Genomic DNA, 26,935 nt, shown 5'->3' with positions numbered 1-26,935 from the left:
TAATTGTCAGTAATGGGAATGAAGAATGAATATGCATTAGAGAAAAACTGAGGGAAGAGAATGTGAAAGGACATGAGGACCACAGATGTGGGGGAGATGAGGAAGGAAGTAGAAGAGTCATTTTGAGAGTACTGGAGTAAATAACTGAGTGCTTAAAAAAAAGTAGAGAATATTTTGAAAAGGGCACTTCTCTAAACGTTTATAACTTTATAGAGAAATAATTAACAAACTGCATATATTTAAAGTGTACAAGTGATGACTGATATACCTATACATTTTTAAATTATTACCAAGACAAAGATAATTAACACATCCATCACCTCACATAGTTAACATTGTTAACACCTTGTGTGTTTGTGTGTGTGTGAATGCTTAATATTTACTCTCAAGAAGCAACTTACATCAATACACGACTGGATATAAAGTTGTGGTATGTATATACAATGGAATATTAGTCAGTCACACAGAAGAATGAAATCTTACCATTTGCAACAGCATGGATAGACCTAGAAGGTATTATGCTAAGTGAAAGAAGTCAGAGAAAGACAAACAACACATGGTTTCACTTACATGTGGAACAAAATACACAACTAAAATAAACAAATAAAATACAGACTCATAGCTGTAGAGAACAGATTGATGGCTTCCAGAGCAGAGAGAGTTTGGAGACTCGGTGAAAAACATGAAGGGATTAAGAACTACAAATAGATAACTACATAATAGTCGCAGGCATGTAAAGTAAACATCAGGAATATAGTCAATAATATTTTAATAACTACGTATGGTACCAGATGGATATTTGAAATATCAGGGGATCACTTCCTACAGTATATGACTGGCTAACCACTACGTTGTACACCTGAAACTAATACAAAATAATATTGAATATAAACTGTAATTGAAATTTTTTTAATTAAAAAATTTACTTGAAAACTTCCAGGTATAAAATACCAGGTTATTAACTATAGTCACCAAGCTGTACTTTAGAGCCTCAGAATTTAATCTTCTTAAAACTGAAAAATTTGTACCCTTTGGCTTCACTGCCCCATTACCACTCTCCCAACTCCTGGCATCCAACATTCTATTCTTTGTTTCTATGAATCAGCTGTTGTTTTCTAAGGTTCCACATATAAGTAATACCATATAGTATTACTTATATTACCAGGTTAGTATTATATAAGTATTACTTATATAAGCATTACTTATATTTCACTTTAGCATATTACCCTCCAGATTCATCCATGTTGTCGCAAATGGCAGAAATTCCTATTTTTTATTGGTTGAATAATATTCATACATATCTACCTCATATATATATCTACCTCATATATAGATGTAGCTATAGATATAGATACAGATACAATCTTTTTCCATATTCACTCATCTATTGACCATCAGTGTGCTTTCAAGTCTTCACTATTGTGAATAATGCTGCAATGAGCATAGGTGCGCAGATATTTCCTCAAGATGATTTTGATTTCTTTTGGACATATACCCATGAGTGTGACTCCTGGACCATATAAGTAGGTCTATTTGTAATTTCTTAAGGAGCTTACACATTGTTTTCCATTATTTGCTCTACCATTTTACATTCCCACCAGTAATTTATATGGGCTCAGTTTTCTCCACATTGTTGCCAATATCTGCTCTCTTGTCTTTTTCACAATAGCCATTCTAACAGGTGTGAGGTGATATCCCACTGTCACTTTAATTTGTATTTCTCTGAAGACTGGTGATGATGAGCACGTTTTTGCACCCCTATCAGGTGTTAGTGCACTTTGGGAAAACGTCTGTTCGGGTCCTTTGCCCATTTTTAAATTGGATTTTTTTGTTTTTGTACTAGTCAGCTATAGGAGTTATTTATATATTCTAGATATTAGCCCCTTATCAAATACATGGTTTACAAATATTGTATTGTTTCCTTTGCAGTGCTGAACCTTTTTTTTTTATATAGTCCCACTTGTTTATTTTAGTCTATTGCCAGTGCTTTTGGTGTCTTAACAAAGAAATCACTGCCATTACCAATGTCAAGAATCTTTTTTCCTAGGTTTTCTTCTGGAAGTTTTAGTTTTAGGTCTTATATATAAACATTTGATCCATTTCAAGTTAAATTTTGTCAGTGGTATAAAATAGTGGTAGAGTTTCATTTTTTTCTTGTGGCTCGCATCTAGTTTTCCCAAAAACCATTTATTAAAAAGAATGTCTTTTCCCCATTGTGTTTGTGATGCCCTTAACAAAAACTCGTTGACAATATGTGTAGCTTTGTACCTGGGTCCTCTACTCTGCTCCATGGTCTGTCTATGTGCCTACTTTATTTCAATACCATACCATTTTGATTACCAAAGCTTTCTAGTAGTTTGAAATCAAGAACTGTGATGCCTCCAGCTTTCTTCTTCTTTCCCAGGATTGCTTTGGCTATTTGGAGTCTTTTGTAGTTTCATACAAATTTTAAATTTTGTTCTATTTTTGTGAAAAGAAAGCTATTGGATTTTCAAGAAATTGCATTAAATCTGTAGACCACCTTGAATACTACGAACATTTTCCCACTAATTCTCCTATCCAAGAACAAAGGCTCTTTCCATTTATCTGTGCACTCTACAGTCTTTCACCACCATCTTATAGTTTTCAGTGTACAGGTTTTTCAAATCCATGGTAAAATTTATTCCTAAATATTTTATACTTTTTGGTGCTATTGTAAATGTGACTACACTCTTAATTTCTTTCAGACAGCTCATTGTTAGTGTGTAGAAATGCAACTGATTTGTGTATATTGATTTTGTACCTAGATATTTTACTAAATTCATTAACTCTAACCAATTTTGGAGGGGGGGACTTCAGGGTTTTTTGTAAGATCACATCATCTACAGAGATCATTTATTCTTCCTTTCTGATTTAGGTATCTTTTATTTCCTTTCCCAGCCTAACTGCTATAACTAGGATAGTCAGTATTATGTTAAATAGAAATAGCAAAAGTGGACACCCTGGTCATGTTCCTGACCTTAGAAAAACTTTTAGCTTTTCACCACCGAGTATGATGCTAGCTGTGGGGTTGACACATGCACTCTTTATTATGATGAGGACCATTCCTTCTATACCTAATTTGTTATGCATTTTTATCATGAAAGGCTTTTCAATTTTGTCAAATACTTTTTCAGCATCTACTGAGATGATCACAGAATTTTTATCCTCCTGTTAATGTTTCACATTACATTTGTGAGTGTTGAAACATCCTTGCATCCCAGAGATGAATCCGACTTGATTACAGTATATGATTCTTTTTGTTTGTGAATTCAGTATGCTAGTATTGTGTTGAGAATGTCTGCATCTATGTTCATCATGAACATGAATACTGGCCTGTAACTTTCTTTTCTTGTAGTGTCCTTGTCTGGCTTTCGTATCAGCGTAATGCTGGCTCCATAAAATGAGTCTGGAAGTGTTCCTTCCTCTTCAATTTTTTGGAAGAGTTTGAGAATTCTCTTTAAATGCTTGGTAGATTTCACTGTGAAGCCATCTGGTCACGGAATTTTGTTGAAATGTTTTGAATTACTGATTGAATCTCCTTACTAGTAGTTGAAATGTTCAGATTTTCTATTTCTTTCTGATTCAGTCTTGGTAGGTTTTGTGTTTCTAGGAATTTATTCATTTCTTCTAGGATGTCCAATTCGTTGGAGTGTAACTGTTCATGATAGTCTCTTATAATCCTTTATATTTCTATGTTATCAGTTGTAATGTCTCCTCTTTCATTTGTACTTTATTAATTTTTTCTTAATCTAGCTAATGGTTTGTCAATTTTATGTTTTTAAAAAACCAACTTTTAGTTGTGTTAATCTTTTCTATTTGTCTTTATTTCATCTATTTCTGCTCTCATCTTTGTTATTTCCCTCCTTCTGCTAACTTTTCCTTAAATCTGTTAAAACTTGTTTTGTGACCCAACATATAATCTAACCTGGAGAATGTTGTGTGTTTGCCTGAGAAGAATGTATATTCTGCCGCTACTGGATGGAATTTTCTATATATGTCTGTTAGGTTCATTTGGTCTAAAGTGTTATTCAAGTCCCTTATTTCCTTATTTTCTGTCTGGATTATCCATCTATTGTTGAAAGTCAGGTACTGAAATCCCCACTATAACTGCATTGATGTTTACTTCTCCAATCAGATCTACTGCTTAATATATTTAGGTGTTCCAATAATGAGTACATATGTTTACAATTATTATATCCTCTTGATGAATTGATCCCTTATCATTACATAATAAACTTCTTTGTCTCTTGCTACAGTTATTTTTTTTTTACTTAGAGTCTATTTTGTATCAAGTAACTATAGCTTACCTTCTCTATTACAGTTTCCATTCACATGGAATATCTTTTCCCATCCCTTCATTTTCAGCCTATGAGCACCCTTAAAGCTTAAATGAGTCTCATGTAGGCAGAGTACAGCTGGATGGTTTTATTAATCCATTCAGCGTAGTATTCTGTATCTTTCAACTGAAAAATTTAAACTTTAAATTTAGAATAATTTTAAGTAAGGACTTATTATTGCCATTTTGTTCATTGCTTTGTGATTGTTTTATAGTTCCTTTGTTCCTTTCCTCCTCTCCTGCTGTCTTTTCTTTTTATTATTTATCTATTATATATAATAAGATTTTGCTTTGTCATTAGCATTACACTTTCATAATACATTTTATAGTTACTTATAATTGTCTATTTTAGCTGATAACTAAACTTCAATTGCGTAACAACATTCTACCATTTACTTGTCCTACCCACAATGTATGTTGTTGATATCCCAATTTACATCCTTTATATTGTATACCCATTAACAAAATATTATAGCTATATTTATTAACACTTTGTCTCTTAACCCATATGCTAGAATTCAAAGTGATTTATACACCACCATTTCAATACCAGTGTATTTTGAATTTGATTATACACACACATACATAAACACATACACACACACATATTTACTACTGGTAAATTTTATACTTTCATGTTTTCATGTTACAAATTAGTATCCATTTGTTCGGCTTGAAGAACTCACTTTAGCATTTCTTGAAAGGTGTGTCCAGTAGTGACAAATTCCCTCAGCTTTCCTTTTTCTGGGAAAATCTTCACCTCTCTCTCATTTCTGAAGGACAACTTTACAGGATAAAGTATTCTAGTTTGGTAGCTTTTTTCTTTGAGCACTTTGAATACAGGGTGGGCAAAAGTAGGTTTAGCCTTGGTCAGATGGCTCAGTTGACTGGAGTGTCAAACCTGCAAAAGGTTGCAGGTTTGATACCCAGTCGGGGGTCAGGGAACAGAGATAGACTGTGAGTCCTATCCCTGGTCGGAGCTCATACAAGAAGCACTCAATCAATATTTTTCTCTCACATCAACCTTCCTTTGTCCCTCTCCCTTCCTCCTGCTCTAAAATCAATTTTAAAAAATAAACATATCCTCTGGTGAGGATTTTTTAAAAGTTTACAACTGTTTATATGGAAAAATAAACAATAATTAATAAATAATATCACAAGAATAACCTCTGTGTTTCACATACAACTATAAATCTACTTTTGCCCCACTCTGTATATGATCCCAACTATCTCCTGGCCTGCAAAGTCTCTGCTGAGAAATCTGCTAATCACCTTATGAGGATTACCTTTTATGTGATGTCTTTTTCTCTTGCAGCTTTCAAAATTCCCCATCTTTGATTTCTGAGAGTTTGATTATAATGTTTCAGTGAAGATCTCTCTGGAATGACTCCGTTTAGGAACCTTTGAGCTTCATGTACATAAGTGGCCATCTCCCTACCCCGATTTGGTAAGTTTTCACCAAACCAACCATTATATCTTTAAATAAGTTTCCTGTCCCTTTTGCTCTCTCTTTTCCTTCTGGAATTCCCATAATACATATATTGTTTCACTCCATGGTGTCCCATTACTCACACAGGCTCTCTTCACTCTTTTTCATTCTAATTTCTTTTTTCTCCTCTGATTAAAGAGAACTGTCTTCGACTTCACAGATTCTTTCTTCTATTTGATTGTGTCTAACATTAAAGTTCACTATCACATTTTTTCATTTCACTATTTTCTTCAGGTCCACAATTTCCATTTGGTTCTTTTATGATTTGTTTCTCATTGCTGAATTTCTCATTTAGTTCATGTACTGTTTTACTAAATTCATTGAGTTCTCTGTTTTCTCTTCAATTATCTGAACTTTCTTAAAATAATTATTTTGAGTACTTTTTCAGATAACTTGCAGACCTCCCTTTCTTTGGGATCAATTACTGGAAAATCATTGCATTACTTTAGTAGTATCCTGTTTCCTTGCTTTTTCATGTTTCTGATGGGTTTTGTGTTGATGTCTACATATTTGAGTCCACAGTCACTTCTTCCAGAGTTTTTGGAATGCCTTGCGTTGGGAAAGACTTTACCTGAAGGTGGCTGGGAGAGCACCAGCTGGATAAAATGCAGCATCTTGGGAAAGCACAGCGGCATGATCTCCATACAGCTCCCGAAACTGAGGTCAGTGTCAGCACAGACTACTGGGGTTTTCTGTGGTCAATACAGCAGAGGTCCTGCAGATGGCAGTGGTGGCTGGGATATTGGAGTCTTCATAAGCAAAGTCTGCTGGTATCTCCTTATTCTCTATTCTTCGCCCACAGGAAGAAGTTCTACGCAATGGGATTCCTCTTGATGCCTCATCTGGTGTGCTGCCACTCAGAAGAGCAGCACATCTGGGGTCCTGGGATTGGGTGGATGCAAACTACCAGTGTCTGGGGCACAGGTGCACTTGCTGCAGCAGTGGCATTTGTGTCTAGGGTGCAAGAATATGCAGATCTCTTGTTAAAGAGGATCCGGGTCTCAGGGGCTCACTGCAGTGACTCAAATCAGGGGGAGATGCAACAGCAGCACAGATCCACAGTGACAGCTCCACTTCCAGTGAGTAAATGCAGCAGGTAAGGATACCAGGAAGCTCCATCAATAGGGATCAGCTTTAGTTAAGACTTGAGAGACCTTGGTAACAAAGGCTACAAATGTCCACAGCAGTAAGACTTGCTAGGGTTCTCCTGTTCTCCTTTTCCTTGTGAGATGAAAATCCTCTGAGGGGGCATGCACCCCAACTCCCATCCCAGTGCAGAGCTGCTCTTGGCTCAGGCATAGGGTGACATAGATAGAATGCTTCCTATGCTTCTCTATGTGGTGATCCTCAGTTTTTGAGTTCTGCAGGGCATTTAATGTTTCTTCACTGCAGTCCAGAAATATCCCTAAAATATTTTCATCAATTTATAGTTGGTTGGAGGTTTTTTGTTGTGGTATTTGTGAAGGAGACAAGTGTTGGGACCTTCTACCCCTCTTACTGACAACACCTTCTTTAGATTCTCTTTGACTTCCATTTCCAATGTGATTCATCTTAGCAAAGAATATAAACTCTTCCCAACTCCTCACATATCTGCCCCCAGCTCCTTCCTTGTAGTAACAGAACCTCTGAGTTTTAGCTAGATGTTATAGATTCCAGCCTCCTTTGCAGTAGATACAGTCACAGGACCAATATTTGGCCAATGGTATGTGAGTCACAATAGTAAATACAACTTCCAGGTCATGTGGTTCAAAAAGAAAATTTCTCTCTCTCAATTTTCTTTCATCACCCTTTTCCACATGCTCGGTGAGGAAACCACCACAGGATATGATAAAAACAAAAAGAACCCACTTCCTTTGATGACCTAGTGGAAAAGAGGCTTACTGCCTCTTCTACCTTGTTGCAGTGCAGCAAAGGGGCTCTGAGACAAAATCCCTAATTCAAATACTGGACTCCTCCACTTACTAGCTATCTGACCTTGAGCAAGCTCCATAAATTAACTGTGTCTTATTTTCCTCATCTATACAATGGAGATAGGTACCCACTCACAGTGTTCTTGTAAGCATTAAAGGAATTAATATATGTAATGTGCTATAAAAATATGTTAGTACTTTTGTTGCTTGAGTGACTATTGTACTATATTGAATCATTTTGTAAAAACAACTCAGTCTATCCTAATACAGTTACTAAGCTTATTCAAATTCTCTTGGAAATAGAGAGCAAAAAAATAAGTATTCATATAGTATATAGTAATCTGGATCTATTTATGCCAATGTACTTGCAGCAGTTAGTCACAATTAAATAAGGGAAGAATTGACACTTGGAGAAAAAACTGTTAGGAAAAAAGGAAGAAAGGAATTAATTCAGAAAATCCTACTGCAAATAAGAAAGATGACTGGTTGGATAGGGAGAAGGGAAAATGCAATTCAGCATCAGAGATGAAATATGTTTTAATTTTTAATAAAATCTTTAAATATTTTCCTTTCTATGGTATTTTTCTCTGGTTTTATACTCCAGATGTGAAATGCCATGTGCTTCCAGGAGTCAGAGACCTTCCTCTCTATGCTAATGATCTATTCATGTACTATTTCCAATAAATAATTATTATAGCCTAATTATACAATTAAAATCAAGGAATATAAATCATTCCTTGTTGTTAAGTTTTCAAAATATCCTTGACTCATTTACACTAAAAACAATATAGGGGAATACTCAAATGCTTCTCAATAGGAAACTAGTTAGATAAATTTTACTCTATCAGTGTAACAAAAAATAATGAGTCAGCACTTTTAGTAAGGTTTTAGAAAGTATATTCCAAGGGATTAATTTTGTTGTTACTTTGCTCCTGTTAATGTGATTTACTTTCCCTTTATGTTTTCTATCTAGTTTTTGTTGATATATATGAGAAAACACACAAACAGAAAAGCTACTGAATTTTATTCATTTATCTTATAAATAGTATTTTATTTAACTTTTATTTTGTCTAACGTATGTTTTATAATTGATTTGCTTGTATTTTCTACATAGACACTAACATCCTTCACACACACTAATTAACTTTACCTCACTCTTTTAATGACTACAGCCTTTCCTTTCCATGTCTTATTTAGCTAGAGCTTTGAAAACAATATTAACTAATAATGGTTGAGAGACGCATCATTTAACATTTCATTACCATTTGTGATGCTGACTATTGATCTGAGTTAGATAATACTTAGCTTGTTTGGGAAATATTTCTGGATTTCTAAAGAAATTTTATTTGTAACTAATAATGATTTTTATTAAACCTCTTCATGGTATTTACTAAGACATCATTGGTTTTCTTCCTCTGGTGTACTAATAAATCTTATTAATTAAAATCTTAATATTAAAATAAACTTACTTTCCTAAAAATAATCCTTATTTTGTCAAGGTGTCCTACACATGTAAAAGGTGTTCAATTTGCTTTTATTTTCGGATTTTTATAGTTATCTTCATGAGTGACAATTATCTATAGGTTGTTTCAGGTTATTCCAACAGATTTTTATTTCAGTATCATGCTAGCTTCTTTTTTCTTTTTTGTTTTCTTTGCTTTGGAAAAGGAAGCATAGAAAATTTTCTTGGAAATTGAGGGAGCTCATTTATAATGTCACCAGCATTTGGTAACGACTACATATTTAACTGAAGGTTTTCTACTATTTCAGTACATTTTAGCTATTCATATTTTCCTAAAATGTTACTCATTTCAATCATATTTTCAAATGTAGTAACAGGAGTTGTCTTTAGCATCCACTTCAGTTGGTTGAACCTTCTCTATTTAGTTTGCCAAGAAGTTAGAGGTAAATTAAAAATCGCCCACTAAATTGTCTCTGCTTATTATTAAAATCATAATAGCTTCCTATCTTTCCTTTGGCATTAGACACATGTTATTGTCTAGTTTAAAATAATCTTTGCTGTCTTGTTTTAAAAATCATGTTCAGTATTTATATTTTTGTATGGTAGCAATACTGCCTTCCTCACCTCTTTTGAGCTGGGAATAACATACACATTTGCCAATCTGTTTACTTTCATGCTTTCCATTTAAATGTTTTAAGAGCCTCCAGTATGAATCAATTACTCAGATTTTGCTTTTTAACCCAATCTGAAAGTTTCTTTTTTTAATAGGAATATTTTATCCATTTAGATATCTTATTACTAAAACTGACTTGCTTGTTCTTGCTTTGTATTTAGCACTCTTAGGATTTTGTGCATCTTTGAAATTTCCTTGCTTTTCTTTAGCAGCGATAGACCCATTCAAGAAATTTTTTCCAAGAAAAAAACATAAATAATTTTACATAAAATTTCAAAGTAGTGTTCATAGTCTCTGAAATCCATCCATGGATTCCTATGTTTAACACATCCCATCCTAAGGATCTACTTGGTATTACATAATTAACAATTCATGATGTTGAATACAGTTACTCTGCCACCATGTCTTTCTGCGTTCTTGACATCTTAATTCATCACTGGCCTGGCTGAAGTATTATTTCACGTTAATTACTTCAGGAAGGGTACTTAGATAATATACTTCCATACCCTTACATATCCAAGAATATGTCACCTTCGCATATGGTGAGCAACTAATAAGGATTCAGAAATCTTCAATCAAAACTCTTCTTCCAAATCTCTGTAGATGCTGCCTATCTTTTGGCATTTAATATACAAGGAAGTAAGTGTTGAGGCCAACTCAATTCATTCATCAACCTATGTTAAATAAAAGCACACTTATTATGTCTCATGCAACCTAATGGATGTTGAGGATAAAATGAAGGAAAAAAAAACAGTCCTGAGGAAGGTGTAAAAAATGAAATCAATGTAAAGCTCCATTTGTAATTCAGTGATCCATTATATCAGTCTGAGATGAGTCAGAAAAAAGGCCCTCAAAAAAAAATGTCCTTTTTTGCACTAGAAGTCAGCTTTCTCTATACATGTGATTATTCTAGACACTGTATAAAGAACACTAGGAGGTACCTCCTATGTCCCTCCCAGTGTTACTACCTGCCACATCATAGACAAGTGTCACCAGCTTTCTGCCTGTTAGAATGACCTCTTAAACCCCATAATCCTACACTGACATACAGGAGAGAAAGAGATTCCAAAAGTTTTTTTATTGTGCCTCCAAATTAGCTGTTAACTGAACCTCAACTTGAGTCAGAGATACTGCATTTCATATTAAAGTGGGTAAAGAGTTGACATTCTCCTTAATTTATTCACATCTCTATCATGTTTGTTGCATGTTCTATGTTTGTTACATGAGAATGCAAGTTTTTAGATTCAGTACAGATTTTCCCATATTTTTAATTTTAAGTAGAATGAGAAGAAGGAATAAAACAGTTATTTTTACTTAGCTATTTTACTTAAGTCTCAGACTTAGTCTTAGACTTTTAAATCTTTTACAGGGAGTTTCTGAATAATCCATTTTGATATTCTGTGCAAACTTAACTTGTACTTTGTGTAGATTAAACTTGTACTTAAATAATTAAAGATTTTAAAATAAAATCATAAATGTGTACTCTGTGATAAATACCATTGATAAATCTGTATCAAGAATAATAAAACTAATTATAATTACTTCTCTTAAATTACTTATTCCAAATAACTGTTTTTAAACATAAAGCACCTTCAATTTTTTTTTTCAAAAAAGTGATCAAGTGACAAGAAAATACTTTTAAAAATTCTATTAATAGGCTGGACAACTTCCTCTTTTCCATTTCCTAGATCTTATCAAAAAAATTCTACTTTTTCCCCAGATTAAAAAGTTTAAATTCTTACTTCCTTTATTACGTACCTACAGTACTATATGGAAAATGGCAAACAGCCAACTTCTGATAATTTCATACATTAAGTGCAACATTCTTGGTGATTAGATCGGTTTACTTTCACTGATTTAAAAAACTGAAGTTCATGAAAAAGCTAAAAATGTAAGTCCAAATATAATTACCTACACATCTAATGCTTACATTATTATACTTTGAAATTTCATATAAACTATCAAGTGATGTTCCTATGTGATGCTTACATTTTTTCAGTTTCACCAGATAACTGGCTTATATTTTTATAACAAATCCCACACAGCTTCCCTTAATTACTAGCTCTCTCAATTTCTTGTATTTAAAGAAATACTTATTAACTAAAATATAATGTGGAAGTTTATTGTGTTCATTAAGGTCTTCTCTTGCCAAGGCGTTGGACACACACACAAAGGAAAAAGTCAACAGAGTCACACAATCCCAAGGAACACTGAAAACCAGCAGGAAGTCTGTGGTCCTACCTTCAGGGGGTAAACTGTAGAGCTGAGCCACAGGTCCAGCCACAGGAATAACTGGCAACTGGAAATGGAAAGAACTTTTAATCGTTGGGAGCGGCAGGCGATTTTTAGGGAAACACTTCCTCATTATCAGACTGGAGGTGTTGACAAGAGGATCAAGGGTCCTGACTGCCAAACATTCCTGTTTTTTTAGGAAAAGAAAATAAAAAATAATGTGCCTTTAGTAAATAATTGAACCAAACTTACATTACTTCAGAAAGTAATACATTAATAATTTTCAAGAGATAAATATTACAAAAACAGTATTTTAACATAATATAATTATAAAACAGCTTTAACTACTCAGAAGTTTCTCTTTGTAAGTAAGGACCTCATCTGGTAAGTTTAGTAGTACTTTTCCTTAAATATTTTAACTAAGCAGAAATCAGTACCATCCTCGGTACCAAAAGTCACCAAAGTACTAAGAAACACCTATGAAGGACTTCGGTGCATTTAGGAAACCTAGCACACAATTTTAAAAAATAAGAGAAAGATAGTAAGAAAGTAAAAAAGAAGCAAAAAGGAACATGTGCTTGGCTGAAATTTTCTCAGAATTTTATCAGTTATCATCAATAACACCTCTAATAAGTTGGCTGCTCAATTACAAAAAACAGTCTGAATATCATGGTTTTAAGTTTTAAGAGTTTAATTTGCTGCCCTGGTATCTAATTAATCTTGTGAAGGACTACTACATAGGGGATTTGAAACTATATCATAACACTATTGTTATTATTGAAAACTGACATTTAGATGGCACTCTGATATCCTGTAAAATTTTCAAAACAAATCTTCATACCTAGTCTGTCAAAACAGATGAGAAATTAAAGCTCAGAAATGTCAAGCGGCATGACCAAAGTCACCCAACTCTTCCTCACATATTAAATATCCATCACTGCCTATATTAAAAATAATAAAAACAAGTATATATGGCTGATAAGAAAAACAAAGCTAAGTGTAAACATAAAGTGTGTGTTCTTATGTCTTTACTCTCACAGAAAGAGACTGTTAGTTGTGTTTAAGAACAAGCAGGCACAAGCAGGATAACTGGCTGGAATTTTCAAAGACAGTTTTCTTTCTAATAATTACAGCCCACTGAAAACAAACGAATGCATTGTAACATGCCCATTTCCCACAGCTGACAGTCTTCTCCAGATGCTGGAACAAATCTTGCTAAAGATATTGTCAAGAAGGTTTATACTTACAATAGCAGACAGAACTAGAAACCCTAACTCCAGGTTTCACTTTTTTAACTTCTCCATTTTAAAATGCTCTATAAATAATAATAAAGAAAATGGGGGAAAAATGCTCTATCCAGAAGGAAGAACACTAACAATCAACAGAATTGGATTACAAATTGTAAAACATCCATAAATACCTTAGGAGGGAAACAGGGAAATAGCCAACTGCCCATCTTATAGAAAGCATGGCTATATGGAATCCCTTCTTGCCCAGTGGTTAGACTTTTTTATCTTCTTTCTACCTATGGGGAAGAATCTCACATTGCAGATATATGCACTAGGCACTTTCTCCAACTCAGTCCATGGTCACATGTGAGAAATGATTATACGTTTTGGTTTTCAATTTTTAAAAAATATATTTCTCATACTTTTGGGGTATTTTCAGAAATATTAAGAATCAAATCATATTATTAATACATAATCACAGTAATAGAAAAAACTCACTTGCGAAGTGTTATAGAGAATTTTCATCCCATTGGCATCAATAAATGCTTTTCTTCCCAACTTGATGTTTGTAACACTTTTTAAACTCTGTAAAATTCCTTTCCGAATGAGCATGTTTCTATGCCGATTATCATGGCGGTGCCAATCTACATAAATTGTTAAAAGGACTTGGACATATCCTCTGTCTACAGCTCTCCTGGCATTTGTTTCTTTAACAAAAGAAAATTGAGAAAGAATATTTTTTAAGTGACAGGAGGAAGTGGTAGAAGAACCAAACTGAAAATATAACCACAATATTGTAATGAACTCTTAAAATTCTTCATTTTATGAATATCAAAAAATGGCAACCATATATTTAAATATTTTTATCTAACAAGATAAATATAGTAAGTTTCAGATGGTAAATTATTATATTTTCCAGAAACCTGCCCATATATTGTTTTGTGGTTAATAAATAACAGAATATATTTAATACAATTAGGGCTGTATCTTTTAAATGTTAATACTAACAGAAGTCTTCATGTATTTTAAAACTAATGAATATACTGATTTTGATTATAATAAATGGAATATATAAGCCTTTAACCTACTGTGAATAGGATTTTGTTAAAATCAATTATCATTATTGTAACTTCTATTACAAACTTTGTGTTTCCACTGAGGTTAACTATATTGGATTGTAGCTCCTATTATAAACTTAGTGTTTCCATTGATATCCATGCCATAATAATTCTAAGTTAAAAAATACATATAGAACTTTTAGTAAATAAATATAAGAAGCATTATGTAATTAGGAGACAGTACTTTCTAATCATTAATTTTTTTAATGTAATGAAACTACATAAAAGGGATTTTTTGTAAATGGTCAATTTTATTGGGATAGAATTAGCAGTAATCCACTAATTTGACCTATTTTATTATTTTTTTAAGCGCTAATATTTAAGACTGTTAACCAAATAGGTGTATTTAATTAAGATGGCAGCAAGGGAATCCTATTCTTAATAATTCTTAAGCCACCCAGCATCACTGGGTCAACCTATTATAAGAGCACAAAATAAAGTGTAATACCAACCCATCTGAGGTTGTTCAGTTTCGAAGAAATACCCATCCCTTCCTAATCTAAATTGACCCTGCCTTATGACATGGACACTATAATAATGCAACAGTAAAGTTCTGCTCCTTTTAATTGCCTCAAAGAAATACTTGTTTCCAACTGTGCTAATATGTACCTAAAACATAAAATTTAAGACAGTGAAATCAACATTATCAATGCCCTCTCAGAACGTATGCTCATACATTAGAGAACTGGAAGAAACTCCCAGGGTGGGAAAAGGGTGGGGGATTCTTACTTTACAGTTTTGAAACCTCTATTGTGCTTACCAGAGCTGGTTTTTAAGGCTGTGGCTATTTATAGTATCAGTTAAATAGTTTTGGCTGGCAATAGTTTAATGTATTTTAAATGAATATAGACACTTTGTTCACACCAGTTGGCATATATAATTAGTTTACTAGCTATGAATATGTTTGTAAAAAACATTATGATCAATGTTAACTCCTGTTACAAACTGTCTCCACTGTAATTCTCAATAGCCTAAATTGTATTTATAAGGAATATTGAAACTTTTTATTGAAGTTCAAATAAAAAAACTTGCCCATAAATCAAACACAGGTGCTGAATGACCCTAAAGAAAAGTGAACAGAGCTGTCTGCAACTGAGCACAAGTAAAACAAGTTTAGTAAACGACATTTTATTCATGTGTTCAGGACACCTAATTTACAATCAGCCTATGTCTCTCCTTCCCTCTCCAGTTACAACTAGGAATACAACTTGGGATTCCCTTTAGACTGCAGCATCTAATCAATGCCCCAGTGATGGTAACTAAGCTGCCTGTCTTTCTGCACTGTGTATATATTCTTTATACTCTCTCATGATTATTCCAATAATTTAAGTATCCTTTTAAAGTAAATTTCTTTCCCCTTCCCCCAAAAAAATGCTCCAAAATGCCATAGTGCATTTAAAAATAGACCTCTAGTATATAATACTAATACGTAAGGTGATTTTTTAAATTTAATAAATCATTACCAAATATCAGATATACCAACTAGTCACTTGCTACTATTCAAATAAATAGTTCTGGTCATTCAAACTTAAGGAGAGGTTGGTCTACCCTATATAGACAATTCTGGAGAAAAACAAAACTGAAAGCCATCAATACAGACCTTTATGAGTAAAATGTTATTGTGATTAAATAAATGTTAATCAACCAATGACAATAGGGGTGCTAATGAAACTTACTTAAAATAGAGATACTGAGTATCTTGGAGAGGAAAAAAACATGTAATGTAGATGATTACTCTTCCAAGATACCATAATAAGACACATTTATTCCAATTCTTCAATTTTGAAGACAGTGCTTTAGTCTGTCAATTAATTTAGTAAATTGTAAATTTGTATTAGTAACCATCTTAATGTTATAAATTTGAATTTATGGTAGAAATAAAATTTCTAATAAAAGGGTTCTAAATTAAAAACATGTGCGTTACACATAGAATAATTATTCAAGACAGTCTTCACAGTAAACATTTTCAGTACTATGTTAACTTCAGTTTTTAAAAATAAATACTTTCATAATATTTACATATTACTCTCCTCTACCAACAGGGCTTTATGTTTATAGTAATAAGATAGAAAAAGAAAGTCAACATATTTAAACAAATTGTAGCTCAATAAACATAAATGACATTAGTTATGACATATCAACTGTACTAAAAGATAAAATCAACTCTGACATTAAATTATTATAAGTGAGGTTTATAACTATAGACTAAATCCACATTTCCAGTTTAACACTGTAGATAAAATATTTGAAAAAACAGTATCTAGTATTTCTAGTATTTAAAAACTTACTTGATTTTAGCAATGCAGCAAGAGTGTCTAAAGCAACCCTGTCAACATGAGAAAACACAAACAACAACAAAACTAGTAAAATTAATCTACAATAGTAAATTCATACAATCTTTTCAGGTTAGTAATTATTATCTATTCCAAAAGTCATTCCTGTTATAGTTAATTACATGTGGTGTTTCTCCATTTCATCTCGCTCTTCAGGTTAGACCTGAATATATAGGAAGATGAAATAGCAACAGAAAAGCACCCAAAAAAATTTTAAAGAAAAAAAAATAACAACATCTAAGTCTTTATATCCGAGGTCAGATGAATAAAATCAATAACTGTACTTGTATACAACCCTAACAGAGTTCACACAGGAATGTAATTAGGAATCACAAAGAAATTAAAAACAAGTTTCACACAAAAAAATTCTTAACTATAAAATTCTATAGATACTTGTAGCTATCTGACTGTAAAATATTTTAGCTCTATCAAACAATAATCCTAATATTTAAGGTGATAATAAATATTGGAACTAGAATGTTTAGGGAGAAGTAGTAGGAGCCCTTAACATTTTTCAGTCATGAGGCAGCAATGAGAATAATGAACCTAATTAATATCTAAAAAACTTTATTGCCCATTAGGGAATCAAGAAATAGCCCCCAAGATTGAAGGTACTTACATTTTCTTTAAACATAAACACTCAGTTACACACAGTGAAATCAACTGCCATGAATCAGTTCTAAATGTGCACGTAAATATCACTATGGAGAATCTATAATTCTCATAGTGTTTTAAAAGAATTACTAAAGAAATGACTAAACTTAATTTCAGTAACTTTAAAAATATAAGGCTACATACTACAGTACCTCTTAGTAAGATTTCAACAATTGTATTTGCATAAAAATATGTACATTGTCAAACTTAAGCATTTCACACATCATTAAGCATTTGTTGAATGCCTACTAGATACCCACAAAAGCAGGTTCTTCATGGTTATAAAGTTAGGAAACAAATTTATCTCTTCCACAGATAATTTTACAATCTAGGTAACGTAATAAAATGTAAACATTTGTGAAAAAGCTACCCAAGAAATTAAGACCAAAAACAAAGCTGCATTTACTAGTGGTGAAGGAGACACAGCAAGACCAGTGAGTTAAGGTAGAGAACATAATCACTTAGAAGATTGAAGATGGATACTGGTTCATAGTAGAACCTGAAACAATAATCACAAGTATACACACATGGAGAGAACCCATGTGATGATGGAGGCAGGGATTGAAATACTGAAGGAGTAGGCACTGAGTAAGTTTTCATCGAGAATAAATGCATATTACTGCCACCCTCTAGAGCAGTGATTTTCAACCTTTTTCATCTCACGGCACACATAAACTAATTCTGTGGCACATTATATTTTTTGCTAATCTGGCAAAAAATTAGGGATAATTCTGATTCATTCACATTGGACAGCTATTGTTGTGTTGGCTGTTTGGGGGGTTTTTATTTGACAACCTAAGGGAAAAGCAGGCCATGCCCATGACTAAACAGTCAGGGAGTGAACGTTTTAAACAATCTTGCGGCACACCAGTGTGCCTGCTACAGCACACCAGTTGAAAATCACTCCTCTAGAGAAAGTTAAGTTACACTTTAGTTCACTGACACAAATAAAGCAGCCATATAAAGCTTTACTTATAACATTTGTAAAATAAAAACAAAAGTATATGCATTTAAAAATATTATAAACTCATACCTGTAACTTCTTTAAAAACAATGTGAAGTTTTAGTAATAATGAGTTAAAAGTAAATAAAAATTAGCCCTGGCTAGTGTGGCTCAATGGACTGAGCGCCAGCCTGTGAACCAAAGTGTTGCCAGTTCAATTCCCTGACAGGGCACATGCCTGGGCTCCAGGCCAGGTCCCCGGCAGGGGGCACGCGAAATGCAACCAGGTATTGCTGTTTCTCTCCCTCTCTTTCTCCCTCCCTTCCCCTCTCTAAAAATAAATAAAATCTTTAAAAAACAAAAAGTAAATGAAAACTATAAAATTGCATACTAAGTTTTCACAGCACTGAATCACTATTAAGAAACATTCCATAATCTTTTAATTGTGCAATAAAATGTACGTAAGATTGTACGTACAGTTTTTAAATTGGTCGAAATTAAATACAGAACTAAATGGATCTTCCAAGAGAAACAGCAATTTATAAAAAATAAAATGAAAAAGACTTATTCAGCAAGAACTGATCAATGCCAGAAACTGTTATAGGTGCCTCATAAATAGTTTAATCCCTAAAACAGTTCTGGTCCATAGAATTGACACATTTTATAAATAAGGAAACTAAAGATTTCAGAGTATAATTTACTTAGAATCACAGAAAAACTAAGTGATATGAAAAGTAAATTTCTCTTGTTGAATTTCTCTGTTGAGAAAGAAAATTATGAAATCAGAAATGTCAGTCTCCTCCAAAGAGACATGTTGAATGAAGCCCTATCCTCCAGTTTCAGATTCAGATGTAACTTTATTTGAAAAAGGATTACTACAGATGTAATTAAGATGAGGTCATAATGGAGTAAGCAGCTCTTAATCCATAATGACTTGTACCCTTATAAGAAAAGGGAAGACTATTTAAAGACAAACACACAAGGAGAGAACCCATGTAATGACAGAGACAGAAGTTGAAATGCTGCAGATACAAACTAAGGAACAGGAGAGACTGCCAGCAATCCACCAAAAGGTAGGAAGAAACAAGGATGGATTATTCCACTCAGGTCTTAGAAGAGCCACTGGCAGTGCTGACTAGTTGATGTTCGACTTCTAGCCTCCAGAACTGTAAGGCGATAAATTTGTTATTTTACGCCATCTAATTTGTACTAGGTATTTTAATCACAACAGCCCTAGGAAACTAATACAATCACTTAGATGCAATCAGTTGGAGTGCAGTCATAGGATTTTTCCATTACAGCTAAGTCTTCATTCAAAATTATAAAAATCAGAGAGTACTTTCAGAAAAAGTCTTTCTCCCTGCTGGCAGTTGTTTGTAAAACACCTGAAACAAATCAAAGTGCTCCTGATAGTTTCTAATCCTTGATGTTTATTCTTCGAGACTGATACAACTAGAACATGAACCCCGTTCTTTCTAACTCCAAAGCCAGTTCTGACTCTGTGCTTGTTCCATAGCTCCACTAGATTTTTTAAAAAATAATAATAATAAGGATGAAGTTTGGTGCAAAGTTGCCTTGATACTTTTACCAATATGTTACTTAAATGATATTTTTAAAAACTTCAGTACGAAGGAATTTCTGAAGTTCTACAACACGGATAAGCCAGTACGAATTTATAATACAAAAATTACAAATGAATTTTAGATAGATTGTTTGAAACATATAATCTGTATCATATTAACTGATTAGAACTTCTCAGTACCAATATTTTATACCTCTTCATGTATTTTTCCAATCTTCATATGTCACACACAATCACACAACCAAGAATGGCTTAGAAAGCAGCCTGTGGCTTGTCCGTGTAGGAGCAGTGAAGGAAAGTGCAGGCGCTCATGAAGTTACATAAGGTAGGGGTCAGTACATGCAGTAATTTCCAAACCTGCTGCACCTCAAAAACAGTTACAATAACTTCCAGAGTTGTTTCCTTCTGGATTAACAGTGTTTAAATCCAAAACATAAAACTGGAAAGGAAAGGAAATCCTAAAGAAAAGCATGACCCTTCAAACATAAAGAAAATCCCTTAATCTTCTTCCATGACATTTTAGGGCATTAAAAGGAAGAACTATGATACAAATGCCAGATGTCAAGATTTTTTTTAATTTAGGGGGGAGGCCCTAAGGTAATAAAAAGATAAGATACAGACATTTGGTCAATGAATGATTTTTCTTTTTAAAGTAAAAAATGAAGTTTTAAAATTTGTTTTTCTTTTCAAAATACAAACAAAAAAGAATTAAAGGATAATTGATGTAACAATATTCCTTTCTCAGAAGTTTAGACCCACCAGTTTGTACTTGGTTTTGGATATTTTCCATATTGTATATCATAAAGATATATGTGAAATGTTTCTACTAGGGACATTTTATATTAAAGTTGGTAACTTGGTTACAACAGAATAATGTAGACATTAAGTAGAATATCAGAACCATTATATAAAAAATAAATTATAAAGTACTTTAGAGACTAAGGGAGGTAATGGCATATAAATAAAAATAAAGAATGTATTTTAGTATTAACTAGGATTCATTTGCACGCACATTACCACATTACCTACCTAAACTAATTACACTTCATTAATATAAGCATTGTGCTAATTACAGGAATTATCTCATTAAACCCTGACAACAACCTTATGATATTGGCACTAATATTACCATTTTACAGCTGGGCCACAATAAGTCACGTAACTTAACTATGTATGATGGAGCCAGTAAGTGACAGAGCTAACACGCAAACCCATTCGCCCTGCCTCCAGAGCCCACTCACTACACTAACCAATCCCTTATGTTTTACGAATTGTGATACAATCGTTTTCTTTGCCTTGTTATATTTCATCAGATGCTCTAGGACTGTGTATGATTTTTGCACAAATATGTTAAGTCATCCCACCAAATAATATGTAATAAATAATTATATGTGCAGTTAGTTCCCATTTTAAAAAAGGATACAAGCTAAAATACTTAACCTTTATTAAGTAAGGGTAAAAAGACTGAAAATATTCTGAACCTTATTTGTTGAATATAACCAAATAATGTGGACAAGTTTTTCCTTATAAAAGAATTATAGCTAATGAAAGTGGGGGGAAAATGAGAAAATTATAAAAGTCACTGTTTTCCAACCCCTAAAGAAAAAATAATCTAGGTAATGTCATGAAATATTACTAAATTATTAGGTGAAAAGTGGAGGGATCACATTAACTCAATGATCTTAAGTGATGCAAAACAGAGTATCTATCACTGCCTATGAAATAATTCTGAACAGAATAAAAAGAACTCAAATCTAATCAAGCCTCCAGCTCTATCAGTCTATAGAAAATTTGAGGGATATACCTACATGTTTAAATGACCCAGGATACAGTCATCTTAATCCACAATGTTGGGACATTCTATAAGACAGCACTCAGGTCCTTCAACAAATAACAAAATAGAACCAAAAAATGGGGAACTGTTACTGATTTTAAAAGATTGTACGACATAGTAATCAAATAGAATATATAGACTTTATTTAAATCCTAATTGTGAACAAGCCACTGCAAAAAAATACATACTTTTTAGATAATTAGAAAATAGGAGATGATATTAAGGAATTATTATATTACTGGGCAAAGAAATTACATTGTGGTAATACTAAAAGTAAAAAGCTCTGTGTCTAATAGTAAAAACACAAAAAAATTAACAGAACAAATGTAATGGGTATTTGTTTTAAAATACCTCAGGGAAAAAAAGGAGGGGGACAGGAAAGGGAAAGACAAAATAAAAATGACAGAATGTGGATTATTGCTGAAACTGAATGATAAGTATATCAGGGTTTATTATTCAATTCTTTCTATTTTTGTGTAGGTTTGGAAATTTCCTAAATATAATGAGGAATAATGTGCGAACCTCATCTGATTCCTGATTCAAACAAACAAACTATAAAAGGGCATTTTGAGACACCTGGAGAAAACTGAAACACAAACTGGATTTTAGATTATATTAAGAAATTAATTTTTTGAGTATGGTTACAGTATAGTGGTCTTTCTTTTAAGTCCCTATTTAGTTGAGATATACTAAAGTGCTTAGGGGAAAAATTAGAAAATATCTGAGATTTGCTTACAGAAATTCATATATATACATATGAATTATATATATATGAATTTATATACACACACACATATGACATCTAGGATTTGCTTAAAAATACCCCAACAAAAATAAAGAAAAACATGGAAGGAAAAAAATGAAAGGAAAATGACAAAATGTTCTAACTACATATAATAACTAATTAATATAACTATTAAAGGTAACTAATTGGTTTACTATAATGTAAACACTATGAATATTTGAAAACTTCCATATAAAATTTTTTTAAATGATGACTTCTAATATACCTTAGGACAATACTAAATATAACCAAGCAACTGGAAACTGCTTTTATTTTCTGAGGTTGAAAGACCTACAAATGTTTTCAAAATAAGAAAAAAGAATGACATTATTTTGGCAAAAAAAAAAATGTATAAATTAAAAATAAATATGTTCAGATAATTGTGAGAATGAAGTAGTCATTAAAGATTGCAAAATTCATAGGAAATATAGTAGGCACTCAATAAATGTTTCTGAACAAATGATACTCTATAAATGATCTTATTTCCTCTTATAGTATCTAGAAATGTTCAAAGTCTAAATTTCCGTAACACTATATTTAATGAATTTAAAGTTTTCTAATTTTGATATACTTTTGAAGATTAAATTGTATACTGAAGAAAATCTTCATCATAATAAAATCACTATTTAAGAACTAAGAAAGGACCCTAGGTACAATTTAACTCTACTGTTCATTGTCCAGATCAAGATGAGGAGACCCAGAATAGTAAAGGATATCTATCTCTTTATACTCAAAACATTTACTCACTTCATAAGACCCGAATTCTTCTTACTAAATGGCCCGATGATTTTAAACATCAGTTCCACAACTCCATTTTTCCCTAAGAATACTGAATTCACAGCTGGAAGGGGGAGAAAAAATTTTAATGACTTAAAAATCTTGGTAAGTAGCAATATGTATACTTGGCGCTACATAGTCAAAAACGTATACTAATTGTTTAATAAATGTAACTCATGTCCCTCATAGAATCCACCTTAGCCAATCACTTAAAAATATTTTTTGCTTTATTTTTATGGGAAGTTGCAGGAATTTCTGAAAGAAGTTATATAAAATAAAATGTTACTACTAAAAGTATTCCTTATTTAAGTTGCTTCATTTGTTTCTTCAATAAATGTAGTGAACTCTACTAAAATACAAGATCATAGGGATTGACAGACAAAAAAAAAAAAACATAGCCTGCACACAGGGAACAGTTTAGAGGAGAATGACAAAAACGGTAAACAAATAAATACTAAATTACTTTTTTAATAGATTAAGAGTTTTCGACCATTTAGGTGACAAGAGTGGAAGGGTGGAGGAGTCCCTAAACCACAGTGAAATAGAGGGCACTTCTGAAGAAATTGATGCGTGGGTTCAGTCTTTACAAATGAGGCGGAGTTAGCTAGGATAGGGGTTGTAGTAGGGACGGATGTGGCTCTGGAAAATCTCTGGAGATATGAACATGGATAATAGAATAGTAGTTAATGAACACCATGGATATGAGCAGTTAAACACAGAGTATCAGACAAAGACACACCAGTGGAAAGATGAGCTGGGAAAAGAAGGTAAGCAATTATAAAGGACCCTGAAAGTTGTTCATTCTTTCAACTATAGGGAATTGCCCTAAAGAAACATTTACTGGAAAATAATAGATCAAAAGCATTGTGTGTGAAATAACACCAACACTGATAATAAGTGGATAAAACATACGTTTTGACAACGTATGGAATTGTGAATGCTATTAAAATAAGATCTGCATTTTAATTACAGGTCAGATCTCACAGCACTCGGGAAAAAAGATGTGAGAGAGACATTAGGAGGCAGTGTGCTGGTGGACAGGTAACAAGGACCTTAGTTAAACAGTTGCAGTAGGGAAAAAGTTTCACACAGAAGATGAAATTAGTTAATCAGAAAACTGTGCCGAATATTTTCAGCTCTGAACAAACATAAAAAATTATAGATAAACCACTTATTAGCGTTCTAGAGGTTAATTCAATAAAATGCCACCAAAAATGTAGCTCCATAAGTTTTGTATAGTAATTTTAATTTCCTCTGTATTTGTTTAGTATTCCATTATCCCTTCTAATTTTGTCTGTGCTGTCTTCCTCTTTCCTTAATTGGAGTGTTCTGTGGTTAATCTGTTTTATTTTTAATCCAATTGTTTTATTTTTTTTTAGATCAGCTGTTTCTTATTTTCTAAGTTTTTTTTTCTTTACTATTTCATTTCCCTTCTTTCTTTCTGTTTACTGCTCTGTTCCTAACTTCTTTGGTTAGATATCCCATTCATTCATTTCCTTATATGCTTTTTAATTATAACAGTGTTAATTATTTACATATTCAAAACTATTTTCCTCTGAGCACACCTGTGGCCATATTGTCAAGGTACAGACATAAGATATACACACACACACATATAAATACACACACATATATATGTACACACATATCTACTATTTTTATAATTTTGCAGTGATATTCTATAATAAGTGCATTTTACACTTTCTATTTCAGTTGTTTTGTTAATCACCCCAATTCCACAGTCAGGGAATAGAAAGAAAATACACACCTTATGGGTTTGGGAACCAGTATGAGTAAGAGAGACAGAGACAGAGAGTGTGTGGGGATGGGGGTGTGTTAGAAGGCATTTCACCTGAAGCTTTCTCTTGGTAATTCCTCTTCTTTCCAGCCTCCTCAGGGACTCCTGTACTATTTATTTACTGTTCTGCTACTTCCCTATTGGTTGCTGAAGATCATTAGCTCCAGGTGACCATGCAACCACATGCCTTCCTTCTCAGCTTTCCTCTCATTAATGAAAATCCAAATAGACACAGCAGTTTTTCGAGCTGCCAACACCCTCACATTCTCCCACGTATTTACCATGAGCTGCCTGCTCTCCCCATCACTAGACGCTTAATGACAATTCTCAAGATTTTGTCAATTCACCTTCTTACCCCACCTCAATTTCATGGTAGTGGGGCTAGGTACTAAAAAGCCATATTAAATACTCTTACCTTGTCCACAAATTTTAGAGATGTATGGGGTTAAGTTTTCATTTTCTGTAACTTCAAAACACTGAGTTAACTAAAAACTGCTCTGAAATACTCACAGTTTGCAGAATATACTCGTAAAAGCTGAAGACAAGGCAAAACCAAGCGATGATTCTGCAAATTCTGCTTGACCAAATTCAGGGTTATATTCAGAGTTCCATTAATTCTAGATTTTATTCCAAATTTCTTGTCTGTTTTTAAAAAAAAGAACACAATTTATTCATATGTGACTTTGGAGGAAGTCATAAAGCAGTGAGATTTTAAGAACTTATGAATTCCTATTATCAAATATAAAACTGACCTGAAATATCTAAGATTATAATCATTTTCCTGTATGACTTTAAAAATACTCCTAATACTTCTGAAATGTGGCTTCAAAGAAAGTACTAAGGAGCAGAGGGATATAGGTCAGAATAGCACGAAAGACTGTCATGAAAGGAGGAACTTAACTGATCACAACACGTATTAGTCTGCCTATTTCAACATATTCAAAGGAACACTACCATATGGTTAACAATTACATGTCCATTGCCAATTATTATTTACTTAATATTACCAGAATTCTTTTAAGACTTAAATCAATCAAAAATAAACACATTATGTAGAAAATAATCTAGCAAATATTACCAAATAAATTTCTAAAGGGATCTAATTCTTAACACAGAAAAGGAAGAGAAGGAAAGGTCTTGTTTTTCATTCTCACAAAATGATTAAATCAGTAAAAACAATCTGGATCACAGGAATTTAAGAATTTTAAGATTTTAAACCAAAAAAGTATGCAGGACTAGCAAACAGAGTCATTTTATCAACAATGGGAATTTTAAGTCAAAAAGGACTAAATATCCCTGCAGGAAAATTACTCTCACCTCAAAAGAAAAAAAAAAAGCGAATACAAAAATAACTAAAGAAATTACTGCATACTGTCCTTAAATGACAAAAATGGAAAATTAGGACAAATAATAATAGAAATAGCACAAATTGAAAAGTATAAAGGAAAATAAAATAAATGAGCTACAACTTAAAGGGGATATTAAAGAAATACAAATATAAATACATCCATGTCTTAATTTAACTTCATGAAAAGAAAAAGAAAGATAATCTGGTTCTAAATAAAGAAGTATGCTGTAATAATATTCACCAATAAGTAAGATTTTCTCTTTTCATTTTCAGCAAAAATCTCAGAAGCCCTTAAGTCTCAAACATAAGAGTTAAAGAAAAATAAACAGTTAACAACGTATTTCTTGAATAAACTGCATATATGTTTAATAAGTCTTGAAGCCCCCTAAAATACCTCAAAAATTAAAATTTT

At 32.7% G+C, this 26,935-nt stretch overlaps 1 protein-coding gene across 4 annotated transcripts in view; it reads right to left on the bottom strand.

Moving 5' to 3' along the window:
- The window catches only part of AGTPBP1 (ATP/GTP binding carboxypeptidase 1), a 147,096-nt gene that overhangs the window by 73,292 nt on the left and 46,869 nt on the right, over nucleotides 1-26,935 (bottom strand). For all 4 annotated transcript variants that reach the window (XM_054582945.1, XM_054582944.1, XM_054582946.1 and 1 more), the window contains 5 exons: nucleotides 25,686-25,817; nucleotides 23,348-23,441; nucleotides 16,759-16,796; nucleotides 13,851-14,059; nucleotides 12,133-12,310 (listed from right to left, as the gene is read on the bottom strand). In XM_054582945.1, the coding sequence (XP_054438920.1) occupies nucleotides 12,133-12,310; nucleotides 13,851-14,059; nucleotides 16,759-16,796; nucleotides 23,348-23,441; nucleotides 25,686-25,817 (651 nt within the window). The remainder of the gene's footprint in view (nucleotides 1-12,132; nucleotides 12,311-13,850; nucleotides 14,060-16,758; nucleotides 16,797-23,347; nucleotides 23,442-25,685; nucleotides 25,818-26,935) is intronic.

Source organism: Pteronotus mesoamericanus, unplaced genomic scaffold, assembly GCF_021234165.1.
Source record: "Pteronotus mesoamericanus isolate MK-2021 breed Mesoamerican mustached bat unplaced genomic scaffold, CSHL_Meso_final contig_73, whole genome shotgun sequence".
Lineage (NCBI taxonomy): Eukaryota > Metazoa > Chordata > Mammalia > Chiroptera > Mormoopidae > Pteronotus > Pteronotus mesoamericanus.
The sequence above is the reverse complement of the archived record's forward strand: the minus strand, read 5'-3'. Positions and strand labels throughout refer to the sequence as shown.